We start from the raw sequence: 24,914 nt of genomic DNA, 5'->3' as shown, positions 1-24,914 counted from the left end.
CAATTTTTTTGACAAAGAAGTTCGATCATTATGCGACTAGATACGGTATATGAGCACGAGCATGTGCTCAAGCCCTGTCGTGCACAAAGCAAATGCTGCGCGTAAGCACTACAGTTGCATGTAGCTGCAGTCTGCCACATAGCTTAGATACGGCAGCTGCTGTAGGGTGCTGCGATGAGTCCACTGGCTGAGTGCACTACCGCTTGCCGAGGACAACCGCGTTTGTATAAAAGAGGCGCTTTAGAATAGAGGGACCTTACGTTTTGCGTGTCGAAGGCACCAAAATTGGAAGTAGATGCGCTCATGGGAACATCCAAACTCAAATTTAACCGCGGGCCATGTCATTGTTCAGTAGGTGGAGCGTTGTGGACCCGCTCTGCTCCGCTGTAGCCTTCGCAGTGCAAGGCATTGAAGGAGCAGAAGCACTGTGAAAGCAGGGTGCCTACCAAACGGGAAAACCGGGAATTTTCAGGTATATCTAATAGTCTGGAAATACTAAGGGAAAACTCGTGGAAATTGTGCTTCTATCAGGAAAAATTAGCTGTAATATTATTGAAAGGGAACGAAGTAACAGAGAGAAATCGTAACGGATAACTTTAAAACGAAATAACAAATAACTCGGCTGAAGGAGTTGCCTGTGTACAGTCAGCGACCAACTTTCCAGATGCCCGACACATGTTCTGTCTCTTTGAGGAGTGAAGTGCAACTGATGGTGGTTCGGAGCAGACCACGGTCAGGTGCACCATATAAACTCTCTCTCTCTCTCTCTCTCTCTCTCTCTCTCGCTCGCTCTCACACACACACACACACACACACACACACACACACACACACACACACACACACACACACTCACACTTTTTCCCACTTTGGCACTCCTAATGCTAACAAATTAAAAAGGGCACTCTCATCCTCCCTTAAGATATTCTTTTTGGGGTCACTTTAAGAATCAATTCATGCAGTAATGTGACATACACCATTACATTCTTTAGCTGCCCAGGAGTTGTTAATCACCAATGGTATATTTGTTGGGGGCTAATTGTCAGTGCTGGTTCCTAAGATCTGAACTATGCAGTAACATGTGAAGCGTCTGGGGAGGTAGGCACCATTCTTCAGATGTGAGCACTGGTGCAAAGCTTTGCTGCAGATGCTCATCAAGTTGACAGGCTAGTTGATTGTCCCAGCAAAGACTTGAAATTGTCAGGGAAATTATCTTTCCTGTGGCTTCTCTGCAAGGAGCCAAAGGAAAAATTCACAGTTGCGCTTCTCACCAATCAAGCATCAGTAGCAAGGCACTGGTAAGAAGCCTCAACTCAGGAGCTTGGTGCCTCATACTTTTTTCATTCAGAGTACCAAGTGAGAAATCGGGTGTTTAGCAGCTAAAGTGCCCCTTTGTAATTCTTCACTTTCTGTACTTGTGGCATCCGTGTGCATCATCAGCCTGTTTGGAAAGTGTCTGTGCATGGATGTCACTGTCTCCCCCTCTTCTTTCTCTCCCACCCCCCTTTAATTAAGCCGTTCCCAGGCAGCTGTCTTTTTCATTTTGCGTGCTGCAGACTAATGTCAACCTGTTGTCCTACAAAGCCTCCTTCTCTTTCTCTCTCTTTCTTTTTATAGATTTTGTATATTTCTTGTCTGAGGCCGTGCATGTAAGTCCTCCTTCCAAAGGTTACTCCTTGGGTGCACCAAACAAATGCTTGCATAGTTGCACGTGTAGCAGCACCAACACGTGGCCCTTGTGCAAGCTAACCGCACATGCTGTCATGCCTGAACCATTGCGACATTCTGCATAGTGAATGCAGAATTACAATCTGTAGCAGCTAGGGAGGGCTATTGTTCTGCTGTGGGAAGCAGTTGCTTGTTTCATTTCTGGAGCAAAAGGTGCTTTTCCCAGCATGTTCGAAATTGGGCACTCTTCAAACATTTGATTGCCACCTCTTATAAATGCCAGAGTAGCCAAGGTCACAGTAGAGACTAACATTTGACAAATGAGGCTGCGTGCCCTTAGCGAAAACTTAGAAGCCTTACAAGCTTCTGAGGTTATGAATCTGCCACGTCTAGATTTTAGAACCCAGAAAAGTGAAAATGTGCATTATCGTTCTGTCTTCTTAATTTTAAAGATTGCTTTAATGTTTGCACATGCAAGTGTAACGGCTTATGCACTATCATAAGTTTTGGGTCTGCACGTTAACAGCACCTTTATGCATTCGTGCCCCTGCTGGCGGTCTACTTGTGTTATGTGACTGTCTGGAGACACGTTTCACCTTCATGTCGAAGCTTGTGTGTGATTGGAAAGCCTGTGGACAGAACTTTCTGGGATGCATTGCACACATCGTTAGATGTTGCTGGCATTGTACTTATTGAGATCCTTCATGTTTTGTTACTATATGCCTTGGGAGGAAGCTTTAGAAGCTCAGGGGCTCCTATCTCTAATTAGAATACATGGGAAAGGATGAATCGTTTTTTTTGGCAACCACTGAACCAAATTTCCTGAGGTTTGTGGCACTTAAAAGAAAAAGTTATCAAGTGTCTGCCTGTTGGAAGCGGATTCTTGATTTAGGCTGTCAATTTTGTTATAAAAATGGTTTGAAGGCTACACGCTTTCAGAAAACAAAACTCATGTTTACAACTCTGTAACTCAGCAATAAAAAATTGTATTGCACTACTATAAATTGTATCTAATAGTACATCTAAAGTGGACAAAATTGACGTATTATGCACAGCTCTTACATGCACCACTAATATGTGAGTACGACTTTTGCAAAATCCTTGTAACCATTGTATCAAATTCCCTTAACATAAAAATTAATATACAGGGTGTCTGCCAACCAGGAAAACCGGGAATTCTCAGGGATTTTGAATAGTGTGGAAATACTCAGGAAAAACTTAGGGAATTTGTGCTTCTGTAAGGGAGAATGAACCAATTTTATTGAAAGGGAACGAGAGTTGTGGTAATGGTGGCTCGGTTAACACAGAGGAATCGTAACGAATTGTTTTTGACGCCATGTCATCGGCTGGAGTTGTCAGTGTGCAGTCAACTAACGGCTTTCCGAATGCCCGTTCATTCGGGCTGCTTTGCGGCACCACCACGTAACCCATAGAGTCAGTGTTTAAGAATGTCTAAAATTTTGGGCGCAAGAACTCTCTGCAGACCGATTTTCCTGACTTTTTGCCGTGACCGCAGGTCTGAAACGGCAATCAAAGCCACCTCCACCGCCATTTTGATTACCTCGCCGCCTCGAACTGGCGCTCTCGCAGGCAGTCCCGCTGGCAGCCGCAGCCAACACGGCAGCAACGTTCGGCCTAGCAATGGCTCTGACTCCGCCTTTGTGGTCCTCACGATTGGCTTTGAAGCTCGGAAAGCACAGAGCGTTGTATAATGTTGGTTCCCGAAAGCCAGCTTCGCCTCAATGCAGACATGTTATGCAGTGAAGCTTAACAAGCATGGGAAGGGGCAGTTGTCGCGGGACACAGTATGTAGTCCTTAATTATATGCGGGTGCACTCGCCATCTCCTGTCACAGTATGATCACCGATATGCCTAATAAGTACCCGCCGTGGTTGCTCAGTGGCTATGGTGTTGGACTGCTGAGCATGAGGTCGCAGGATCAAATCCCGGCCACGGCGGCCGCATTTCGGTGGGGGCGAAATGTGAAAACACCCGTGGTACTTAGATTTAGGTGCACATTAAAGAACCCCAGGTGGTCAAAATTTGCGGAGTCCTCCATTACGGCATGCCTCATAATCGAGAAGTGGTTCTGGCACGTAAAACCCCATTAAAAAAAATTCCTAATAAGTGTACTGGCAGGCATTAGAAGCTTTTTCAGATGTGCCTATGGCGATTTGAGTGCTTAGGGAAGGGACAGTAAAAGACGTGCATTCATTTTTTTTTTCGAACTGACCGATTTTTTTAAAAAATGTTTTCGTGGTCCCTCTTAGAGAGCCCGAAAAATCGGACGTTGACTGTACAACTAAGAGGACACTTCAAATGGCCTGTGGGGTGAATGAGCGGCAGGAGGATGACAACAAAAAAGACTGATGCATTGAAAAGTACAAGAAAGGAAGTGTGCCGCCACTTCTTTGAAGTAACTTGAGCACAAAAAACAAAGTATTGGCTGACGTCGAGATGCAGGTGTCCCTCAACCAAACCAAAATAAACTTTTCAAAGCAGTGAAAGGCAACACTGAGGTGTTGTGTGGGGCTAAGAGTATATCAGGACAGTTGAGGTTGGCAATTACCAACTGTTGAGAGAGAATCTCACTTGTGACAAAGTTTGGGCCTCATACCTAAACTTTCTATCAGTTGATAGAAATAGCTCATATTCTAAAAGATTTGCTTCTGTATGCATCTCCTTTTTATTCATATTTGAGAACGTTTAACATGATTTGCAATTGGTTTTACCGTCTTTTTCTTAAAGATATTTTATTCGCTGTGCATTTTACTAATCCCTCGCTTCTTTTTTCTTTATGACTAACATAAACACTACTCCTTACTATTCAAACTGGATTAAGTCACTATTCGAACATGATTAGGTAGTTTTTTTTTATTTTTTAACAAGCTTACTAGGGAGTGACAGCATCGGGCGACATTTTGCAAAGGTACTCGGGAAAAACCTGGAAAACTTGGGGAATTGGGAAATGTCAACTTGGTAGACACCCTGATATATCAATTTGTCCGTTTGGTATGTTCCGACGAATGCAGTTTACAGAACTACTGTAACTGTTCTTGATGCAGAGTTACGGATTTGTAAACTTTGTGCTTATATTTTTTTTTTTTCAGACTTAGTGATATTCGAAAATTTTTGTGAGCAATTCAAGTGCTAAATCAAAATTTGGCTTCCGTCAGTCACTAGAATTGAACTTTCTCTCTCAAATGCAACAAATTTTATTAAAATTGGCCTAGGGCTAGGCCTAGGCCTAGGGATGTATTTGAGCAGGCAGCATCAGAATTGGTCCAGGGCTAAAGCTTGCTCTTAATGTTGGATCAAGTAATGCATACTTGTGATGTCCATGTAGCTTGAGGTTTCTGATTGAAGTGGTTCGAGATCAGTCACTAAATGTCTGCTGTGTACACAGCATCATGCTGTGTCTGGGACCCAGCATGATGTCGGACACACTGAATTTAGCTGAGTCGCCTGTTCTCTTGTGGAGCAGCAATTGTAGCAGTTCGTGCTTCTGGTATTTGTCATTCTCAAGAGCCTGGCAACATGCCTACAGTGTCTCACTGTCTTATAGCATTCTGCAGCCATACTAGAGGTTGCAGCTCCAATTCCTAGCTATGACTGCTGCATGTTATTAGAATTAAGTGCGCAGTAAACATCCCCAGGTGGTGAAAAGTAATCGGGTGCCCACTTCCCCTCTCTATGGCATATCTCACAGCACAGATCCTACCCGCCCTGATGGCTTAGTGGCTGCGGTGTGTCGCTTCTGAGCGCGAAGTTGCAGGATAGTGATTACAGCGGGCCCTATTATGGTGCAGTGTGTAGACCTTTCTAGTGCATTGCAAGCAGCTGACGAACGACAGCATAGTGCATAGCATATTGTATGCTTTGGAGAATGTCCTTCATTACCAGCTATGTTTGGTGACCACGTGTCGGTGAGCAAGTTATATTATGGTACTGTATGTGTAACAGGGTTGGGATGCCTCGTCTTTTATGGAGCTTTCCAAAATAGAACATTAAAAGGACACTAATGTGACTAGTGGGTAATTCAGTCTAACAAAAGTAATAGACTGGTGCTTTTACTAAGATGGCCCTTGTAGAGGACAAAATGACTAAAGTAGGACAAGATTGCAGCTACCATAGGTGGTGTCTCATGTCCCATATATAACTAGTAAATTGTCAAAGTAAAAATGTGATTGTAATGCACTACAACAGGAAGGAAAATACTGTTTGGTCACTTCTATTGCATTAGAAGTAAACCCACTGATCAACTAGAGCATCAGCAACGTCGTTGCAAGTAGCAGCACTTGAAGTGATAGGCTCGCAGCATATTGCCAAGTCCTTTCCTATTTTTTTCTACCACTTTTTTTTTTCACACTTACCATTCACTGGCAGGTTCTTGGTAGTGGAGTCGGTGTTCGGAACCACGGCAGCCTATGGAAAGCACCATCAGCTAGCAATGCATTGTGTTGTGCAGAACTCTCATTGCTGTAAAAGATCCATTTTCCAAAGTGATGCGAGAGAAAAAGTACTGAATGTGGACCACATGGTGCGATTCATAGGTGCGTGTTTTTAACCATGGTTGTCCTTCTTTCTTCCCTCTCTTTTGTCAGGCTGTCAGGTATGTTGAACCTCATGGACAGCAATCCGTCAACGCCGCAGTCCTTTTTCCATCCACACTCGCCAGACGCTGGAGCAAGCATCTACCACGATGGTTCCTCCCTTGACCAGGCCATGCAGTAAGTGTGCACTTGCTGCCTGCCTGCTGCCTGCCTGTCCTCTTCCCTCTCCCTCCTACTCCCTCGCACATCCCCTTTTCCCTTGCACATCCAATGGTCATCAGGCTCTTCCTCATCACACAACCATCCCTTGACCTTCCGTGCATCATTGTCCCTACCTCCCTCTCCCCCACCCCCTTCCTCCAAAAGTGAGAAGAAGGTGCTGCCGTCAACTTTGTGGACCTCGAAGAGGTGGCTCGGTGACCCTCTGGCCTCTCCTTGAAAGTGGCTTATTCCTTTCACCTCCTGGACCACCAAAGATTGTGTAGCACGAGGAGGTTCTTATTGAAGAATGGCACATGTTCTGCTTGTCCCGGAAGCCTGCAAAGGCGAGTTTTTGTGAACAAGAGAAACAAAAAGGCAAGGACGCTGTTTCGGGCGTTGCTTGCCCGCCAAGGAGCCTGCCTACCCAACATACCCATTTTCTCATCTGTTCATGCAAGTGTGACAAGGCAGAGACATGGCAGTATATCTCCTGTGAGACTTTCTTTTTACTTTTTTCTTCTATTGCTGTCTAGTAAAGCACTACAATGCTTACTTTATACAAGAGCTCCCATTTTTGCTTGTATTCACTGTTCCTTACCTCATCATTTAGTATTCATTTCTCAATTTTAACTTCGTTTTTAAGCAGCTGTCCTTTTATATTTACAGAGCTCATTTTTCATGGTGACAAACTGTGCATGTTTGCGCTCCAGCTTTGTCCTAAAGAAATATTTCTTTCTTCGGTGTTCTTCACATTTTTAGTGTAAGTAGAACTTCCTGTACATTGTGTCTGTGCGAGAGTATTGGTGCTTTCCACTTATTGCATCGTGATTGTGAGCAGTCTTCATGTGATGATGAATACTTTCGTAATGCTGGCTAGTGTGAGGTTATAGCATCGTGTCAGTGTTCTTCGTCTTTGTGCACATAGAAGGAATGCATCTTTTAACAATTAAGAAGGTGGCTTTGCGTGACAAGGCTTATTGTCCTCAGCATAAAGTCAGGTCCTTGGGTGTTATAATCCTTGGACCTTGTCCTAGTAATTAAGGAAATATATAAGATAGACTGAAGTATGAAGTATGCTGTGGCGAAAATTTCTGTGACATTTGATACCTCTGTTTTCCCTTAATAGCTCACATCTCGCTTCATATTTGGCAACATATGAAAATTGGAATGCTTTTATGTACATTCTCTGCTAGAGCGAGTGTCATTTACTGGTTTAAGATACAGCTGGTTTTGTGCTCACTTCTCAGTGGACATTACTGCGCTACTCAAGCACTTCGTTCGTCGACATAAACAGTGCTGGTTGACTTTTTTAGCAGCTGTCATCAAAAGCTATTAGCAGAGCTGAGTGGGCGATGGCTGGTCAGTCAAAGCCAAAGTGAATGAATGTTTTAAAGGGATACTAAAGGCAAATATTAAGTCAAGCTAAAGTGATAGATTAGTGCTGAAGAATCTCGAAGGCATGATTATTATTGCTACCAGAGCCTTAATAATCGAGAAACTGAGTTGAATGCAGGACATGATTAGAGACTACCCCAGGACATTCAAGTATTTTCCCGATGACGAAAGCACTCCTCAGTTAAATTCTGTCACTAGTACTCAACCACTCTTTGTACAAGTCATCTTAGTACATGTTGTAATATAAGACGAAATGAAATGCTACCTGTGCAGTTCTATTTCATTTTTAGAAAAAGAAACTAATTGGAATTACTCTTGAAAATGACACAGGCGGTCGAAAGGCTTCGTTTTAGCTCAACTCCGTGCCACCCACACTATCGCGTTTCAGCAATTTGTTATCGCGTAGTGCTGTGCTGGTTTTGCTGGCTCGCGAACTTCGCACAAACTGCACCTAGCAGAGAATTCAACTTCCATGTTGTGTCGCGGGATGCCCGAACAGTCCACGCCACTCATGACGCCGCTTGACCAAAACGCAGCTGCAGCAGCGAATCCACCACTCTGCCTTGACTCAGTGCCGCCATCTGTTTGGGCACCGTTTTACTTACCGATAGCAGCAAAGGGTGGTTGGTCATGGCATATGCAATGTCACCACTCCCTCGGTTGGGTGGTGGGAGATTTGAATTTCGAAAAAGGTATTCAGACCCTTCAGATGATTTTTTTTTTTTTTTTTTTTTTTGTGAACGAAGTCCTTTCTTGGCACGAAACAAGCATTGCGAGGTTCCTGGAATGGTATTTAAACAATCGACATAGACTTAGTATTTGCCTTTAATGTCCCTTTAAAAGTAAACGGTGATTTACCAGTAAACAATCCCTAATTTTAGGCTCTTGGATGGATGCTCAAGTCAAATATCAAAATATTCACCCCCTTTTTAGCTCAGTTGGTGACCTGCTCTAGTAGCAACACTTCCACCTGTCCAGATGTACACTTTGTAGATTTCCCAACCACGGCTGTAAGCACTGGGAGCCGCAGGAGCGATTTCTGAAATGCAGTATGTGGCACCATAGTTTCCATTGAATCCGTTTAACTGTGCAACACATATATCTAATGATTGAGCATGACAAGAACATATGAGTAGCACTTTTTGCAGAAGTGTTTAGCAGTCGGAGACACAATCAAATGAAGCACCTGTTACCACATTTGCACATGTAACACAGGCTCTCTGTGCCCTTAAAATGAATTGCGGCATCCAAATATAGGGAGAGGGGGGGAGGCAATGACAGCAAAGGGCTTTTAAGAATGAAGAGAACGTGCACAGAAATATACCTAAACTGGTGCCTATACATTGTTGTTTCCATCTACACTTAGTTCCTCCTCGCTGACTGAGGGCAGTGTGAGCTAGCGAAGTTGGGCCATCACTTGTGCTCTGTTTCACAATAAAACAGTACTGGAGCGGGGGCTACGGCTGTCACCTGGTTATCTCCTCGTGAAGCATATACCACTTAGTCGGCGTCATGTGCACAGGCCCAGGCACTTCAACCTAAGTGTGAGAAGCACACCTCGCACCTCCCACACCAATGCCACATTAGACAGGCTTAGTATGGCATTTCAGCTGTTTACCTGTGTGTAGACAAAATGACTACTGCCTTTAACATGCACATTTTAAGAGAGTTCGCAAGTGTTCGAACGAGAGATGTCTCTAAAATCAACATACTGACAAGGGGACTTGTATTCGTCAGGGTAACAACTGCTTTTCTCAATAGAACAAGGAATTTGAGTGCAATAACTGACCACTATTGACCATTTCAAGTCTCTATCTTCCTGTGTAGCTCTTGTCTTTTTGGGGCATTCTCAGAGAGGCATTTTAGAACATTCCGCATGTACAAAACTAAGCACTGTTGCGCCTTCTCATAGACACTAATCAAGCCATTTCTGCACCAATGATGGCATCTTTAGCTAGGCCTAAGTTAGTTCGTCTTAAATGCAGTGACATACCATTGCCAGTACTTCTTTATTGAAAGTGAAATGAATCCAAACATTAATCAACTCAGCGATTTTTTCGAACGCAACAAAAAGCCCCAGCACTACAGTGAACTTGATTTGAAGAGAGCGCCCTACATACACCTACGTATGTTGTCCTGCTAGCTGTGCAAGCCATGTGACACGCATGGTGCTGGATAAAAAAGGGAGCTTGTGCACTTAAGATATGCTATGGTATAGGATATGCAAGGGCTTTGCATTTGCTTTACTAAAACTGCCTGTTATTTTGAAACAGAGTACAGCTTGTGCTGATGCTGCTGTTGCACCATGCCACCTTGTATCTTAGTCGTGTGGTGCAAGCTGCTGATGCAACATCCAAAGAAGTACAGCTGTTGGCTTTTTTCCATTGCTCTGAGGGGGGTAGATCGATATGCATTGAGTAACAAGACCTTGGCTTATGTTCTATCATGGGCCAAGATAATCTGAAGTTGAGGAAAACAGAAAATTCAAGTTTTTTTTCAAAAATCGGATGTGTGAGATCATTGTTCAGCCTCTTGATGTGGATGTCTGGAAGGGGCAGCAATTACCTGAATGAATAATTGCAAAATCCTAGTTAGAAATATTGACTGGTTAACTTTCTAATTATTCACTTTAGGGCACAAGTTACAATTAGTGCCCTAAAGTGAAGTCACGTCTGCTTAGCAGAAGTCTTAGACCAGCACCACTTTTGAGGTATCCACGTTTAAATTTTGCAAGCGAATGCATTGGTGTTCCATTTAATAGTTTCCCTAAAACAACCCTCTGATAGTTTCAGACAATCTTGCCAAAAAATGCCAATGTACTTTATTTTTTTGGCAGATTTTAGGGACAGATATCTTGAATGTAGTGCTAGTCTTAGAATTTCTGCAACCCGCCACAGTAGCTTAGTGGCTATGGCAATGCCCTCCTGCTGAACTCAAGGTTGCAGGTTCAATCTTGGTCACGGCGGCCACATTTCGATGTGGGCGAAATGAAACAGCGCTGTTGTACTTAGCTTTAGATGCACATTAAATAACGCTCGATCATCAAAATTAATATGGTGTCTCCCACTACGTCGTGCCTTATAATTATATTGTGGTTTTGACTTGGAAGAACCCCAGTATTTAATTTTTAATTTAGAATTTCTGCTAAGCAGATTTCTGTCACTTCTAAAAATTCACTTGGTGAGGCCAGAGTGTGCTATAGTCTCCATGCGAGTGAAGAAAATCTGTTCAAACTAAACATATTAACATGTGGTAGTGGCAGAGTTGCCAGTGACGCGGCATCGTGACCTGTGACATCATGCTCCTGTTCCCATATATACCAGCGTCCCACCGGCAATAAACGTTGTTCTTCACCGACAACCGGCCTGCTTACAGCGACTCTTCTAGCTGGCACCACGATACCTGCGGCACCGAGCTTCAGCTTCATCTTGTACTCGAAGTCCCTTAGCTGGCCGAGTCCTTTGAAGACTTCTGCAAAAGGCTGCGCTGGGGGGTAAATATGTTCGTATTCAATGCTCTCCAAGTGTCTGATGAACCCCAAACGTTCTGCTGCTGAGCCACTCATTGTTACCGGCATGTTCTGCTCTACAATGAAAAATGTTTCTTCGTGGTTGCTCAGTGGCTATGGTGTTGGGCTGCTGAGCACGAGGTCGTGGTATCGAATCCCGGCCATGGCGACTGCATTTCGATGGGGGCAAAATGCGAAAACACCCGTGTACTTAGAAGCACGTTAGAGGTGCACGTTAAAGATCTGCAGGTGGTCGAAATTTTTGTAGTCCTCCACTACGGCGTGCCTTATAATCAGAAAGTGGTTTTGGCACGTAAAACCCCATAATTTAAAAAAAATGCCGTAAGCGTGACCCGGCAGGATTCTGTTGGCTTATCTGGTAGTGTCTCAATGTCTCGTTTCGAAATAATGCAACAGTTTGCGCCTGTGTCTAATTTGCACGTCATTGGTGTGCCTTCAATATGAACCGTCGCATTCCAGTTGTCTCTTGTTATGGTATGAATTGTTAAAGTTTCCAAGAAATAGTCCACGTCTGTTTCTTGACGCAGCTCATGAAAATCTCTGCATCTCTGAACCGTGTCTCGTGAAGTTTCCGAGAAATGGTCCCCGTCTGGTTCTAGACGCAGCTCACGTAAGTCTCTGCGTCTCTGCACCGCGTCTCGTCATGGTGGGCGACGTCTTGCATACTTGGGCAAAATGGTTCTGCCTGCAGCACCTTTTGCAAGTCTTCCCATTTGCAGGGCATATTCAGCTGTGATGTGTCTGGTAGCCGCATTCACTGCAGACGTTTCTGTCACTTGCTACTGCATAAACTCTCGTTTCCTGAGCGGTTGCGGCTGCTTCGCTTATCTCGCGAAACTGCTCTTTTCCTTGCTCATGGGCGCGACAGATGTCGACAGTCTTCTGATACGAAGGGTTTTCAGCGATCAGATTTTGCTGCAAATTTTTGTCTCGAATGCCCAGAATAATGTGGCTGCGCAGCATGCGATCTTCTAGCTCTCCAAATTTGCAGTTTTTAGCTAGTATACGCAGTTCTGTCAACCATTCACTGAAGCTCTCGCCTTCCTTTTGGTTTTTTGATCCGAAACGGAATTCCTGAAAGGTTAGATTGGTTTCAGGCTTGTGGAAATCCTCAAATTTCTGTAACAAGATGTCGACGTCGGTTTTGTCTTCACCTGCTTCAAACTTGAACGTGCTGTATGCCTTTCTAGCCTCCTCACCAGTCGTTACTAGCAACGTGGCTGCCTGCACATCTTTGCTCTGCTTGCTCAGCTGAGTGGCAGTAGAAAACAAGGTAAACTCGCTCTTCCATGTTTGCCATCCAAGCCTAGTGTTGCCTGATGTGTCCAAGGGCTTTGTTGGTGGAAGAAGAGATGCTGGCGTCGACATGCCGGCTAGGGACTGCTGCCACCACGTAAGCAGGCCGGTTGTCGGTGAAGAACAATGTTTATTGCCGGTGGGACGCTGGTATATATGGGAACAGGAGCTTGACGTCACAGGTCACGATGCCTTGTCGCTGGCTGCTCCGCCACAGTGGTATGCTTCAAGGATTAGTTGCTAGCTTCGTAAATATTCACTGCAGGGCTTTAGCTAAAGAACATGTGCAGGGAAGTTAGATATCATGCTGGCGGTGGGAAATCACGAAATGTGACTGCAGAGCTTGTGAGGTGCTCATTACTTTGGGCAAGTGGTTTCTGTGTACCCAGCAAAGCAGTGCCTTTTCTTGCAGGGTACGCTTTAATAAAAGTGCTAGTGCCAACTTGTTAACCATTTTTAACCATTTTTCTGTTGATCTATCACCATAGTGAGCTGAATTTGCAAACCTCCAGCACTTGATTCTTGGTGAACTGGATCACTTGTTTTCTCTACGTGTTGGGTGCATCTAGCATTTTTAACTGCTTAGGCACTGGTACTGCTTGAGGGTTATGAAAAGACACATCATGACACTAATATTAGATATTTTCTAATAAAATATACCTATATATTTACAAGCTCATTGATAAGCATATTTTTATATACCACACTTGATCATGGTGCTTATGTCAACTGAACGATCATTATCAGTTATTTTTATCTGTTTGTAACTTTGTAATCAAAGAAAGCATTGCCAATCAGTGAATAGATTTGGGCAGTCATTGTATACTATAGTTGCAGTCAAGCTTATTGCCTTCCAGCTTGTTTTACTAAAAACCTGAGATTGTCTTGTGTGAAAGTGTTGGACCGTTGGCCTTGTAGGGGTTTGTTTCAACGAGCTTTATAAAGCGATGCTTTGCACAGCTAACATTCCACAGAGGTGAAATTGTCAAGAAGTAAAAGAAACAAGTCTTCTAGCAAATTTTTAGAATTAGCAACCATAACAGCTTGATTAAAATTCATGTTATCTTTTTCTTCTTATTATATTATACTAGTTAGACAAAAGAAATTGAAGTTGGGATAGATCCCTCCTTCTCTCTCTCCTTCTCTCTCTCTCTCTCTCTGATTCTCCTGTGTATAAATTCATTGAGTTGACTTATTATTCCTAATGTTTCTCACAGTGCACTGTGATGCATTGTTTGCCAAGGGTGTTTTAAGCTCTTTTGGTGTTATTTGCCTTTTAACTTGCCTTTTAAGTAGCCTGTGTGTCAATGTCTTAATATAAAGCAGCCCATTGCAACTGCGTTCTCTTTATATACTTGTGTGCAGTTTCCCTTTCCGTATATGAAATTTAAGGTGGCTTTTGCATATTGCTTTCTGGTTCATTTCCAAGTGCCATACTGTTACTGGTGTGTTGCAAAGCCGGGAGAACCTTAAAGTGCTGTCACAAAGGAATGTTTTACGTCATTTGTAGTAAATGACATCCGTTATTATAGTTATATATTGTGTGGTGCTTTGTAGCAGAAAAAAAGTACTAATGGTGAGCATGTATGTTAACAATGACTGTGTGTAAAACAGGTGTATTAAGCACCAGAGGTATTTCATTGTATGCCAAACAACGCCTTTAGTTGAAGGAAATGCAGCAAGGCTTGCTGGTGTGTGCCACCCATTGGTTGCATGCTGCAAGGTTACATGTTGCATTGGTTGCAAGAACTCCAGGTGGTCAAAATTCAATCAATCAATTAAAACTTTATTTCATCTCTCAACAAAGGGAGAAAGGGAGCGGCAGGAAAAAGCTGCATTACTGCAGCTTGACGAAGCTCGGCCCCCTATGGTACAATTCGACAGTGTACAGCAGTAGTATAGGTACATAACAACACGAGTCTAGGCACTTTACAGGAAATTTGAAGAAAAAGAATGATAACATGGACGTACAGGCAGTAAATTTGTTTTTGTTTTTGTGCAGAACAACAAAAAAAAATGAAGGAAAAAGAGGTACACACAAAATAATTTTAGAAAATAAGCTGTGACAATGCAGCTAAAAATAAAATGAAAACAAAATTGAATACATCAGATGCATCAAACTCGATATACATAGACGACATACACATATGTGCATACATACATACGTAGATAGACTAATACTAATGTATACTAATATGTATACAATAATCAAATATGAGTACAGGAATCACACAGTGGGATTTTGTGAGAGGAAATAAGTGAAAAAAGAACGAGGGGACATAGTATCCGGGTTTAATCCCTTTGTAGTTAGGGTGTTTAGTAGATCAGCTATGTGGTAGGATACAGATTGCTGTCCATAATTAGTACGACAAAAGCTTGTTAACCAAATGTCGGCATGTCTCGTATTATAGGGAATTTTGTGACGATTCATGTTAAACAAATTCACATAATCAACATTTCCCCTTCTCAACATTGTTCTGTACATGCATGCTAGACGAAATGAATAAATGAATTCAACCAGCATTATTTTGTATTCGTAAAAATATTTAGACGCGTGTTCTTTGGAGGAAAGATTAGCTACAGCATGAATTGCTCGTTTTTGACATAATTTCAGTTTAGCGATGTTTTGTTTTGATGTTGTTGCCCCGACTAGGTGACAATAATTTAGTGTAGAAAGAAAAAGTGAGTTATGTACAGTTCGTTTCACAGTGGTAGGCAAGACATGTTTGTGTCTATGTAACAGTCCCATTATCCTGTTTAACTTTCCGCAAGAGATTCCACATGTTTGTTCCAAAGCAGATTTTCTGAAAATATAACTCCTAGTGTTTTAACTTCATTTAAAATGTTAATTTCCTCACTTTTTAAATGCAACCTGTCTTCAAGATTTAGAGCCTTATGCTTTGGGCGAAACATGATCGTCTGCGTTTTTTTATCATTAATTCTTAAATTCTTAAATAGTTTCAATCACACCAGTTTGCGATATCCTGTAGCACAATGTCTGCATAATTGATGAGAGTGTCCGGATTCGTGCCCCTGAAAGAAATGGTGGTATCGTCTGCATAGCCTATCCGTTTGACATTTTCAGCGGTCGAGAAAAGATCATTCATGTAAACAATGAAAAGACGTGGTCTGAGAATGCTCCCTTGTGGCACACCGTGTGGGATAGGTTTTATTTTTGAGTTTGAATGATTATGGCAAACGTACTGAGACCGATGTTGCAGATACGAAGACAAAAGCTCGTTTGCATGACCACGTACTCAGTGTTGTTCAAGCTTAGCTAAAAGTGTAACATGATGAACAGTATCGAATGCTTTCATGAAATCTAAATATATACCTAAGACCAGTTCTTTTGCGTCAAACACTGTAGCTATAAATTCTTTTTGTGTTAGTAAAGCCAATTCCGTTGATTTGCCTTTCAGAAAACCATACTGTGATGTCGAGATGAGCGAGTGTTTGTCTAAGAAACCATACAATTGCATGTGTAGGATTTTTTCTAAGCCCTTCGAAAAGACAGGCAGAATGGAAATGGGCCTAAAATTATTTGGGTCGTTTTTTATTTCCACCTTTGTGGATTGCTACCTTTTGCAATCTGCATCTCCTTTGGAAAGCAGCTCTTTTCTAAGAATAAGTTGTAGATTTCAACTAAAATAGGCGCAATTATGTCTATAATGAATTTGACTGGCCTAACTTGCACATCATTTACATCACGTGATTTGAAATGTTTTAGGCTATAAAACACATTTTTAACTTCATTATCACTTGTAGGTAAAAACACCATACTACCAGAAAATTGTGCTGTTTTGTGAATCGAGGATATGCTTGTTCTATTGCAACTGGTAGGCTCTCCAACAGCTATGGAATGATAATTCAAAACATTTGAAAGATCTGTTGCGCAGATAACGCGGTTGTTCACAAGCATGCTGTTAACATTAGAAACATTGGTCTGTTTTATAAGACTGTTTAGTCGCTTCCAGGACAAAGCAGAGTTGCTCACCACATCGTTAAAATAGGCATGGTAATACTCTTTTTGCGCGGCATTTAGTTTAGCGTTGAGCTTATTTCTAAACACCTTGAAGGCCTTAAGTTTGTCAATGTCTTTAGTTTTCACAAATTCCCAGTACACACGGTTTTTTAAATTTATCTGCTTGTAAAGTGAAGTGTTTATCCAAGGTTTTCGAGAGTTCTTACATTTTCTGATTATGATATCTGGAAAATGTTTTTTACATATAGCTTTCAAATCTACAATGAACGCTTCATACAGGCTATCTGCGTCGGTACACAATAAAATGTGACTTACACGTTCTATTGTTATTATTGTTACAACAACGGGTTATTGTTACACGTTCTAACGCGTTATTGACAACAGATCGAAATACCAGGAAAGACAATTGTATCTATATGTGCAAAACACAGAGAATAAGCATAATCAATGAAAAAGAATTATATTTTGCTGAAACTTTTTCAGCAATAGGAGGGAAGCACCAGGCAGAACACTGGAAATAGGCTTTACCTCAGGGCACCTGTGGCTTCGTTTGAAATTTTTACAGACAGCTCTAATCACATATGAACTATAGGTGTACATGTCATTTGCATCACCTCACGTCTGACGCCACTGCAGCCAGAGATTTTGCATCAGTCCGTCTCCTTGGACTGTGCTTTCAAAGGAAAGCATCTAAACTTTTTTTCTTGTCCTGTGTTCCTGTTCTAAACAAAGTGACGCTTGCTGTCTGTTCAATGTTGGCCGAAGGCATTTAGTTAAAAACATCGTACTCAATACCGAAACTTGGCGAGAAAAGAATGTTTTCTCTGCTGCACACTGCTCAATAAATGGTTGAATGTAGACAGGGATCATTACAAACATACCTGCCAACACCTGAATTTTTTGTAAATGTTTGCAAATTTGCACTCATTTTACTATTTAAGAACTTGCATCAGGTTTTACGAGAAATAAATTCTGTTATCAAAAATGGCTTAAAGGCGTTGACACATGGTGCAAGATTGCCAGAAATATGTACGCTTAAGAAATAGTGATGGTACCTGCGCTGCCCTTTTGTGCCAGAGGGGTGCTTGCTTCAGAGAAGTTCCCAAAGTATGCCAAATTGGCTACAGCAAAGTTGCTTAGAAGGCGATCGTGATCTAGAAGATGTGTTGCTTGTAAAATTCTGCTGTTCCAAGTTTACTGCTACCTGTGTGCTGCGTCTATAGGTAAACCTCCACTAATAAAGTGCGTATGTATCCTACAAAAGGTGTGTGCTCATTCTAGGAGGAAAAAATATGTGCCATTCCCCTCCTTCCCACTCCCTTGCTTGTCATGTGTGTGGTATTTTTATGAATTTTAAAGTGCGTGGTTTGGCAGGCATGATACAAATAACGTAAAATATTCCTCTGTGACAGTGTGTAGGAAGCTACACAATTCATACTGCAGGATTTGTGCCTTTTAGTTCTTTGTAATATATTTTGGTGCATATAACCTGCACCCCCTTTTGCAGCAGCCTTTGGAAGAGGAAAGAAAGACAGAAGTTGATGTGTATAGCTTGTGAAATTAACAATAATAAAGAAAGCGGTGCTCAAATCATTACATATGACTTTGCCCAGTTATTGGCACAAAGGAAATTTCCAGAATCGGTATTGGTTTTCATGTTCAGTTGACACTGCTTTTACTGCTTCTCAGTGTAATGTGGCTTGCACGGCAGTAAGCCGTGCGTTACATCGAATTTGCAGTTATAACCTTCTACTTCTTTATCTTCATGGATTCCAGGTGCAGGTAATGTGCATGAAAATGCGGCATTTTGTGGATAACTGGCTGATACACCAAGTTCTTTAGAAGCTGATGCTTACATGCATGTGTTATCATTGCTCTCCTAGCAAGCATTTTTACAAGCGTCCCCTGGCTCTCTTTTCTATGTGTGTTTCTGTTTCTGAACAGAGAATGCTACTACCAATTTTCCCACATTCTGGCATAGTAATTCTTTCTGCAAGCCATTACAGGCTAATGTGCCATGATGTAGTGAACCATATTTTACAGGCAGATATTAGTGTTTGTGTAAAAACATGTTTTTAGTCATAGCCTTCGATAGTTGTTTGTAAAATCTACTTTTTTTAGTCATTGTGTTAAGAAGTCTTAGCGTACAAGTTACAAGTGCTTTCCTTTAGTGTTTGGAGCAGCAATGCTGAGTATTAAGCGTACTATGCTGCTGTCTTCTTGGGTTGTTGTGAAAAAAAAAAGACAAAGCTGCAGCATGCAAAGATGCCAGATGTAGTGTGTTGTATGACTTTTGTTCTTTAAAGGGCCCCTCACCAGGTCTGGCCATTTCGAGCTGACAAGCACAGAGCTTTTGTTTTACTTCGCCCTAAAGCAAGAGAGATGTACTTCCGCTTTGTCTGCTTGTTCCCATGGTCGTGCAGTCACGTGCGCAGATACCGAAACTATGCGATTTTCTACCATGTTCCAGTGCATGATCATGCTCTGCGATCCGATTGTTCTGCCTCGGTATTCATGTAGCACTGAATTATATTGCTAGTCATGTGTCCTTGTGCACAGCGCATAAAATGAGACAATCACAACAGCTCACGCACAACGCCGTCAGTAAAAGTGTGCAGCGGGAAAAAAAAAAAGAGAAGCGAGGAGAAAAAAAGAAATGGAGGCGGGGCCCGTCACCTATGCGTGATGCGATCCTCAAGGTCCAGTATGGGAGAGCGCAGGGAAGGAATTTCGCTTGCAGAGGCTAGACAGGGCAAGGGGAAAGTGCGTCTCGCTTGGTAGTGGAGCGTCCCTCCTGAAGTCATGGGTTCACAGCATTGAAATATCTCTATCTCAGCTACTGATGAGCCGATTTGAAAAGGTGGGTGGATGGATGGATGGATGGATGGATGTTATGAGTGTCCCCTTTGGAACGGCGTGGTGAATTCCGCCACCAAGCTCTTGCTATTACACTGCCTAATGTCCTACCTAGGTTAAAAAATAAAGAAAGAAGAAAAAAAAACACTATGAACTACCACAACCAAATTTTCTGATCCCCTATTGCGAACTGTGCTTTTGCATGTCTCCGTTTTTTGTCGTTTCCCTACTTCCACCTATCCTCCAATCGCCTTTTACTAATGCCTATTACGGACATGTTTACTTTTCCACTGCTCTCGCTGAACCCAAGGATTTCAAGGAGGCCAGTGGCGCCTAAATCGACCGTTGGGTAGATGTCTTCACATTCTAATAAAACGTGCTCCATAGTTTCCCTAGCTTTACTGCAGCAAGCACATGCTTCTTCCGTCTTTTATTTCGCTTTATAGGTGCGTGTTCTAAGGCATCCCGATCTCGCTTCGAAAAGTAATGAACTTCCCTTTGAGTTATAAATTGTTCCTTTCCTGATTTCGTTTTTTCCTCTTAAGTAGGTACTCATGGCAGGTTTCTTTCCATTGCCGCCACCCATGAAATTATTTCAGCCTCTCTGACTTTCCGCTTGACCTTCTTTGTTGCTGTGTTGCCCACCCTACAGGCCGCATACTTGCTGGTAAGCTTCCTAGTTCTTTTCCTCCACTGTGAATCAATGTTTTTCCTGTACAGATACCTCCCAGCCCATTTACTTTCTTCCATATTTCTCAGCCATTCTTCATATTCAATTTTACTGTGTGCTTCCCTCACTTCAAAACTGGTCCAGCCCACATCACCCTGCACAGCTTCATTTGTAGTCTTCCCATGAGTGCCCAATGCGAGGCGACCCACTGACCTTTGGTTCCCATCGAGTCCTGATTGTACCCCTGATTTAAAGCAAACAACCGCATTTCCAAAAGTAAGTCATGGAACCATTACACCTTTCCACATACCTCGGAGGACCTCGTACCTATTGTATCCCCTTAGCGCTCTGTGCTTCATTATGGCTGCAGTTCTCTTCCCCTTCACTGTTATTGTTTTTCCTGTGTTTCCATATATCTATTGCCTTCATTTATCCATATACCAAGGTATTTATATTCTGTTACCCGAGGTATTTCCTGGCCCTGTATTTCCACTGTCTGTTCACTGTTTTCATTGGATACCATAACACCTGATTTTCTAACAGTAAATTTCAAGCCTAAATTGTTGCCTTCCTGTCCACAGATATTAGCCAGATGTTGCAAATCACTTTGCTTGTTAGCTAGCAACACAATGTCGTCCAAATAAAATAAACCTAGGAGCTGCTGCCCTATTACTGTACCCGCCTGTTTGTATGAGAGATTAAACCAGATATTACTTCCTTCTAGCGCCCACTCCATCCTCACTATGTACATCATAAACAGCAGCGGGGATAAAGGGCACCCCTGCCTCAGTCCCTTGTTGATATGAACTTTCTCCTCGCTCCTCATCCCTCCCCGTTGAACGTAAATGGTATTTTCTAGGTAAGTCTCACTCAAAAGCTGTAGACACAGCACTGAAATATCTCTATCTTGGCTACTAATGAGCCGATTTGAAATTTTTTTGCAGCAGAACGCTCCCTAGAGGACACGTAACAACTTCCAGCATATAACCAAAATTTGCTATGGGGCCTGGTGAGGGGCCCTTTAAAGGCGCATCCTGCAGTGCAGCTATACAAAGAATGGTTCAAGATGTTGCTAGTACCATCTGCTTGAAATGTGACATTCATGTTATTGTGATGATGTGCTGAAAGGGAGGTTTTATTGAGGTTTTGAAAGTGTCTTGCATCTTTTGTGCATGTGACTTATAAGCAAACGGTACTGTTGTTGAGAGCATGATTCATTGTTCACTGTTAGGACGTCTGTCAAAAAAAATATATATTTTTTAAATCTGCACTTTTGACATTGCAGAATGGTTCCCTTTCTTTCTTTTTTTTTTTATTTCAATCACGATTGTGATCCTTGAGGGCATTGTTTTGTATACTTTCCATGTTTCAAAAGCACTTGTGCTTGTTCGTTCGCTTTCTGCCGTGTCTTAGATTTGGTGTAGTCTCTGGACACTGTAGGAAATGTTCTATATGATGTATCTGAAGTTTGTGAAGAAACTATGCCCAGCTAAATGTCACTAGCTGCATAATTTCTTGCCAAACTCTGGCAGACACTCCTGTGAACTGTTTAGCTGCATTGGTATGCTGCACTTTCTCCTTATGGGTGTGCTCCATTTGGTAATGAGCGAGGCGATGCACCCATAACAATTTGCTTGAGACAGGCAGCAGCACATTAAAAATCTGCAGATGCCTTTAAGTTCTCAAAAAGGTGCATTTTATAAAGTGTTATGGACACAGTTAGTACATGACCGGGGTAGTTGAAGTATGGGAAGAGGCCTTTGCCCTGAAGTGGGCATAACCAGGCCGCTGCTGATGATGATAAAGTGTTGCTGCAGTAATGTAAACAGTCAGTGGGCATATTACAAGTCCTTGTTGAAGTGCATGCCCTGCTTGTCTTGGGCAATTTGGCCTTATTTTTTTAATGAGAAGCATCTATGACAGCGAGCTTTATTCATATTGAGGGTCTTGCAGACACAGACCACTTGTCATTGTAAAAGTTCCCAGCATATACAGATATGTATTTTTGACGTATGGATGTTCTTGCTCTTGTGCGTGCCTGTCATAATGGCTGAGCATGCTGAGTCTCCATGACTGTGCAGTTGTGCTGATCTTGTTGTTTGTAATAGTTTTGCCATCCTTGCATGTGGTGCGCACATCATTGTACTGCAACTCCCGAGTTGCACACATGTAGTACTAGATGTAAGTTGTGCACAATGTAAACATTATACATGTTATACATGTGTGAATTTGCCAAAGTGAAAGGCTTGCCTTGTCATCTGCTGGCCGCTGCTGCTGCTGTTGCTGCTGTTGCTGCTGTTTCCTGCACAAATATAGCAGGAAGAATTTTTTTCTTTGTATATTTGCATCGTTTTGTTGTGGCTTTTAAGAGTTTGTTGCAGAGTACATTTTTCTCCTTTTTTTACGTCTGCTTGAACACTTTCGTTCCTTCATTTGTGCTGTACTTGTGTGCCATCGTTACACATTTCGCTTCCAGGCAACCCTCATGTCTTGAAAAATAAATGGTTATGTTGACTCTTTTGTCACTTGCCGTTACTGACTTGCCTAACTAGCCTAATAAGCAGGGTGTCTCAAAGTAGTTCAGTGGTATAGCTGGGTGCAAACAGCCCCCTCTGCCATTCCACTAACAAACCCTGTTTGGGCAACTCACATTGTTAAGATGCAAGACTGTAGTTTGTTTCCTTGATTTTATGAGAAAGTTGATGAATAAGAACAAAGTGGTTTTTATTGCTTCTATGCTTTTGCTAGCTGGAACCCAACACAGCACCTGTAACTGGGCGAGGGGGTGGATAATGTGAGAGCCAGATGTTCTATCAGCTTCTATTCGCCACCTTGGCTCAGCAGAATGCTAGCACTTGCTTTCTCTGATGCAAGGAAGAAAAAGGTTTTCAGAACATTTTTTAAAATTTATTTTCTCATGCCAACAACACAGAAGTGTTCCTGGTCTGACTCGTAAGCCACAGTGCAAATTTCTCGAGCCTATCATGGAATGCATATATTGACAGATACATGACAATTAACATGTCAAATTCACCTCCTTAAATGGCTCATTAGACCTGAACATGTGCTACCTAATGTCAGCGCTAAGCTTCTTGGCAGTAGTTGCACCATTGGCAAACATGGGTGGCAAGTGCCCGCCGTGGCTTCAGTGTTGCCTGCAGCATCCTTATTCTCCCTCTGCGCAGAGTGCTGGTTCGCCTCCCTTGACACGAAGCAGGTCAGAGTAAAATGGAACAAACTATTTCTCTTCTCTGTGTTCTCTTCTTGCTTCACCTATTACCCTCTTTTATCCAAAACTCCTTCTATGTGTGCGTTGCAGAGCAAGCAAGTGTTAGTTGTTGCCAGCTACTGTCATGGTAGGTCTTCCCCCCCCCCCCCCTTCCTTTAAAATTTAAAACTAGCCATGTTGTGGTGACTGAACGTGCAACCTTGATAATCGTATAGTTTGGTTGAAAGCCGAATTTGTGCAGTTGCAATACGCATTATACCTAAAATAACCTAAATTTAAAGTGGGGACTACATGTTAGAGGCAAAGAAAAGGAGGTCAGGTGCTGTCGAGGGTGCGGCAATTGAATCCCACCCACCCGCCTAACGCCTGTTCTTTTTGGTTCTTTTTGCCAGGGCGGGGCTGTCGGCAGCGCCTGACCTCGACTACAACCTGTGTGACATGGACCTTGCAGAGTTGGATATCCCTGTTGATTTTTCAAGTATCAACGTTAGCGAGCTCGTGACGTACACTACCAAAGCTAACTGAGCTCCCTTTCCCTTCAGCTTCTCTGTCAGGTGAGCTCAGGAGAGACCTCTTCATTTGCTTGTGTGATGAGCACTGTACCTGCGCTGCCGTGAACCCTGCTCTTTCAATTAGCCACTAGCTCTCTTCCTTTTGTTTTGTTGTAGTGCATTAGGGCACGTCGTTTGCAGCAGCAGTAGTGCGTATTGCACTCCCACTTTAGTTTGATGGTTTTGCTTCACCCTGTAATGAACGCGTGCCTCCACCACCACTTGCTTACATCTGCACACACTTTTCCAACCCCATCCTTGCACCCTTCATCCTTTCATTCCTTTCCTCACTTTTTCTGGGTGCCCTTTCTTTGGTGCGCTTCGTGTTCTTGATCTGCTTGGCCAATCAAATTACACCCGTCTCAGAGGAACTCTGGATGCCCTCACTGGACAGCAGGTGCAGTAGACTGTTGTGTTTTATGTTGCAATAAATGAGAGGGATGCGGTGATAATTAGTCCAAACACACATTTTTCGTTTCCATAGCAGGTAGCGATGTGTACTGAAAATCGCAAATACGTAGCTAAATCCTGACCTGCACATGTGCTCTATGAATGTAGTGTCATCACTCAGTCTTGCTCATGGCAAAGCGATGCACCTGTACAGCTGTGAGGCCAAAATGAAATCTGAAGTTTTATATGCACAACCGTGCACGTTCATTTGCCTCTAAACCTGCAATGGTGGATCAGTGGCTGTGGTGGGTCAGTAGTTATGGTTTTGGCGTAATAGTTTTGCGGAAACCCGCAAGGTCAGAAGTAAGTAATAAAGAGAAAATCGGACATCCGCCCATTCGTAGCAATTGCTACAAAGGAAACACATACCGGTTCCTCAAAAGAAAAGCGTCGCAGTTGAAGAAAAATTTGTCCTGGTCCGGGACTAGGACGAACGGGTGGGTGTCTGATTTTCTCTTTATTACATAGTAGTTATGGTGTTTGAGGCTGTGTGTGCAACCCCTTCGACAGCTGCTGCTTTATAACGGCCAGAAA

At 42.6% G+C, this 24,914-nt stretch overlaps 1 protein-coding gene across 7 annotated transcripts in view; it reads left to right on the top strand.

Moving 5' to 3' along the window:
- Positions 1-24,914, top strand: part of Stat92E (Signal transducer and transcription activator Stat92E) — a 194,108-nt gene that overhangs the window by 140,131 nt on the left and 29,063 nt on the right. For 4 of the 7 annotated variants that reach the window (XM_075692518.1, XM_075692520.1, XM_075692517.1 and 1 more), the window contains exons 18-19: positions 6,273-6,398; positions 23,772-23,933. In XM_075692518.1, coding sequence (XP_075548633.1) covers positions 6,273-6,398; positions 23,772-23,904 — 259 coding nt within the window. In that variant the 3' untranslated portion in view covers positions 23,905-23,933. The other 3 variants (XM_075692523.1, XM_075692521.1, XM_075692522.1) reach the window with 3 other exon arrangements.

Source organism: Dermacentor variabilis, chromosome 5, assembly GCF_050947875.1.
Source record: "Dermacentor variabilis isolate Ectoservices chromosome 5, ASM5094787v1, whole genome shotgun sequence".
NCBI lineage: Eukaryota > Metazoa > Arthropoda > Arachnida > Ixodida > Ixodidae > Dermacentor > Dermacentor variabilis.
The sequence above is the reverse complement of the archived record's forward strand: the minus strand, read 5'-3'. Positions and strand labels throughout refer to the sequence as shown.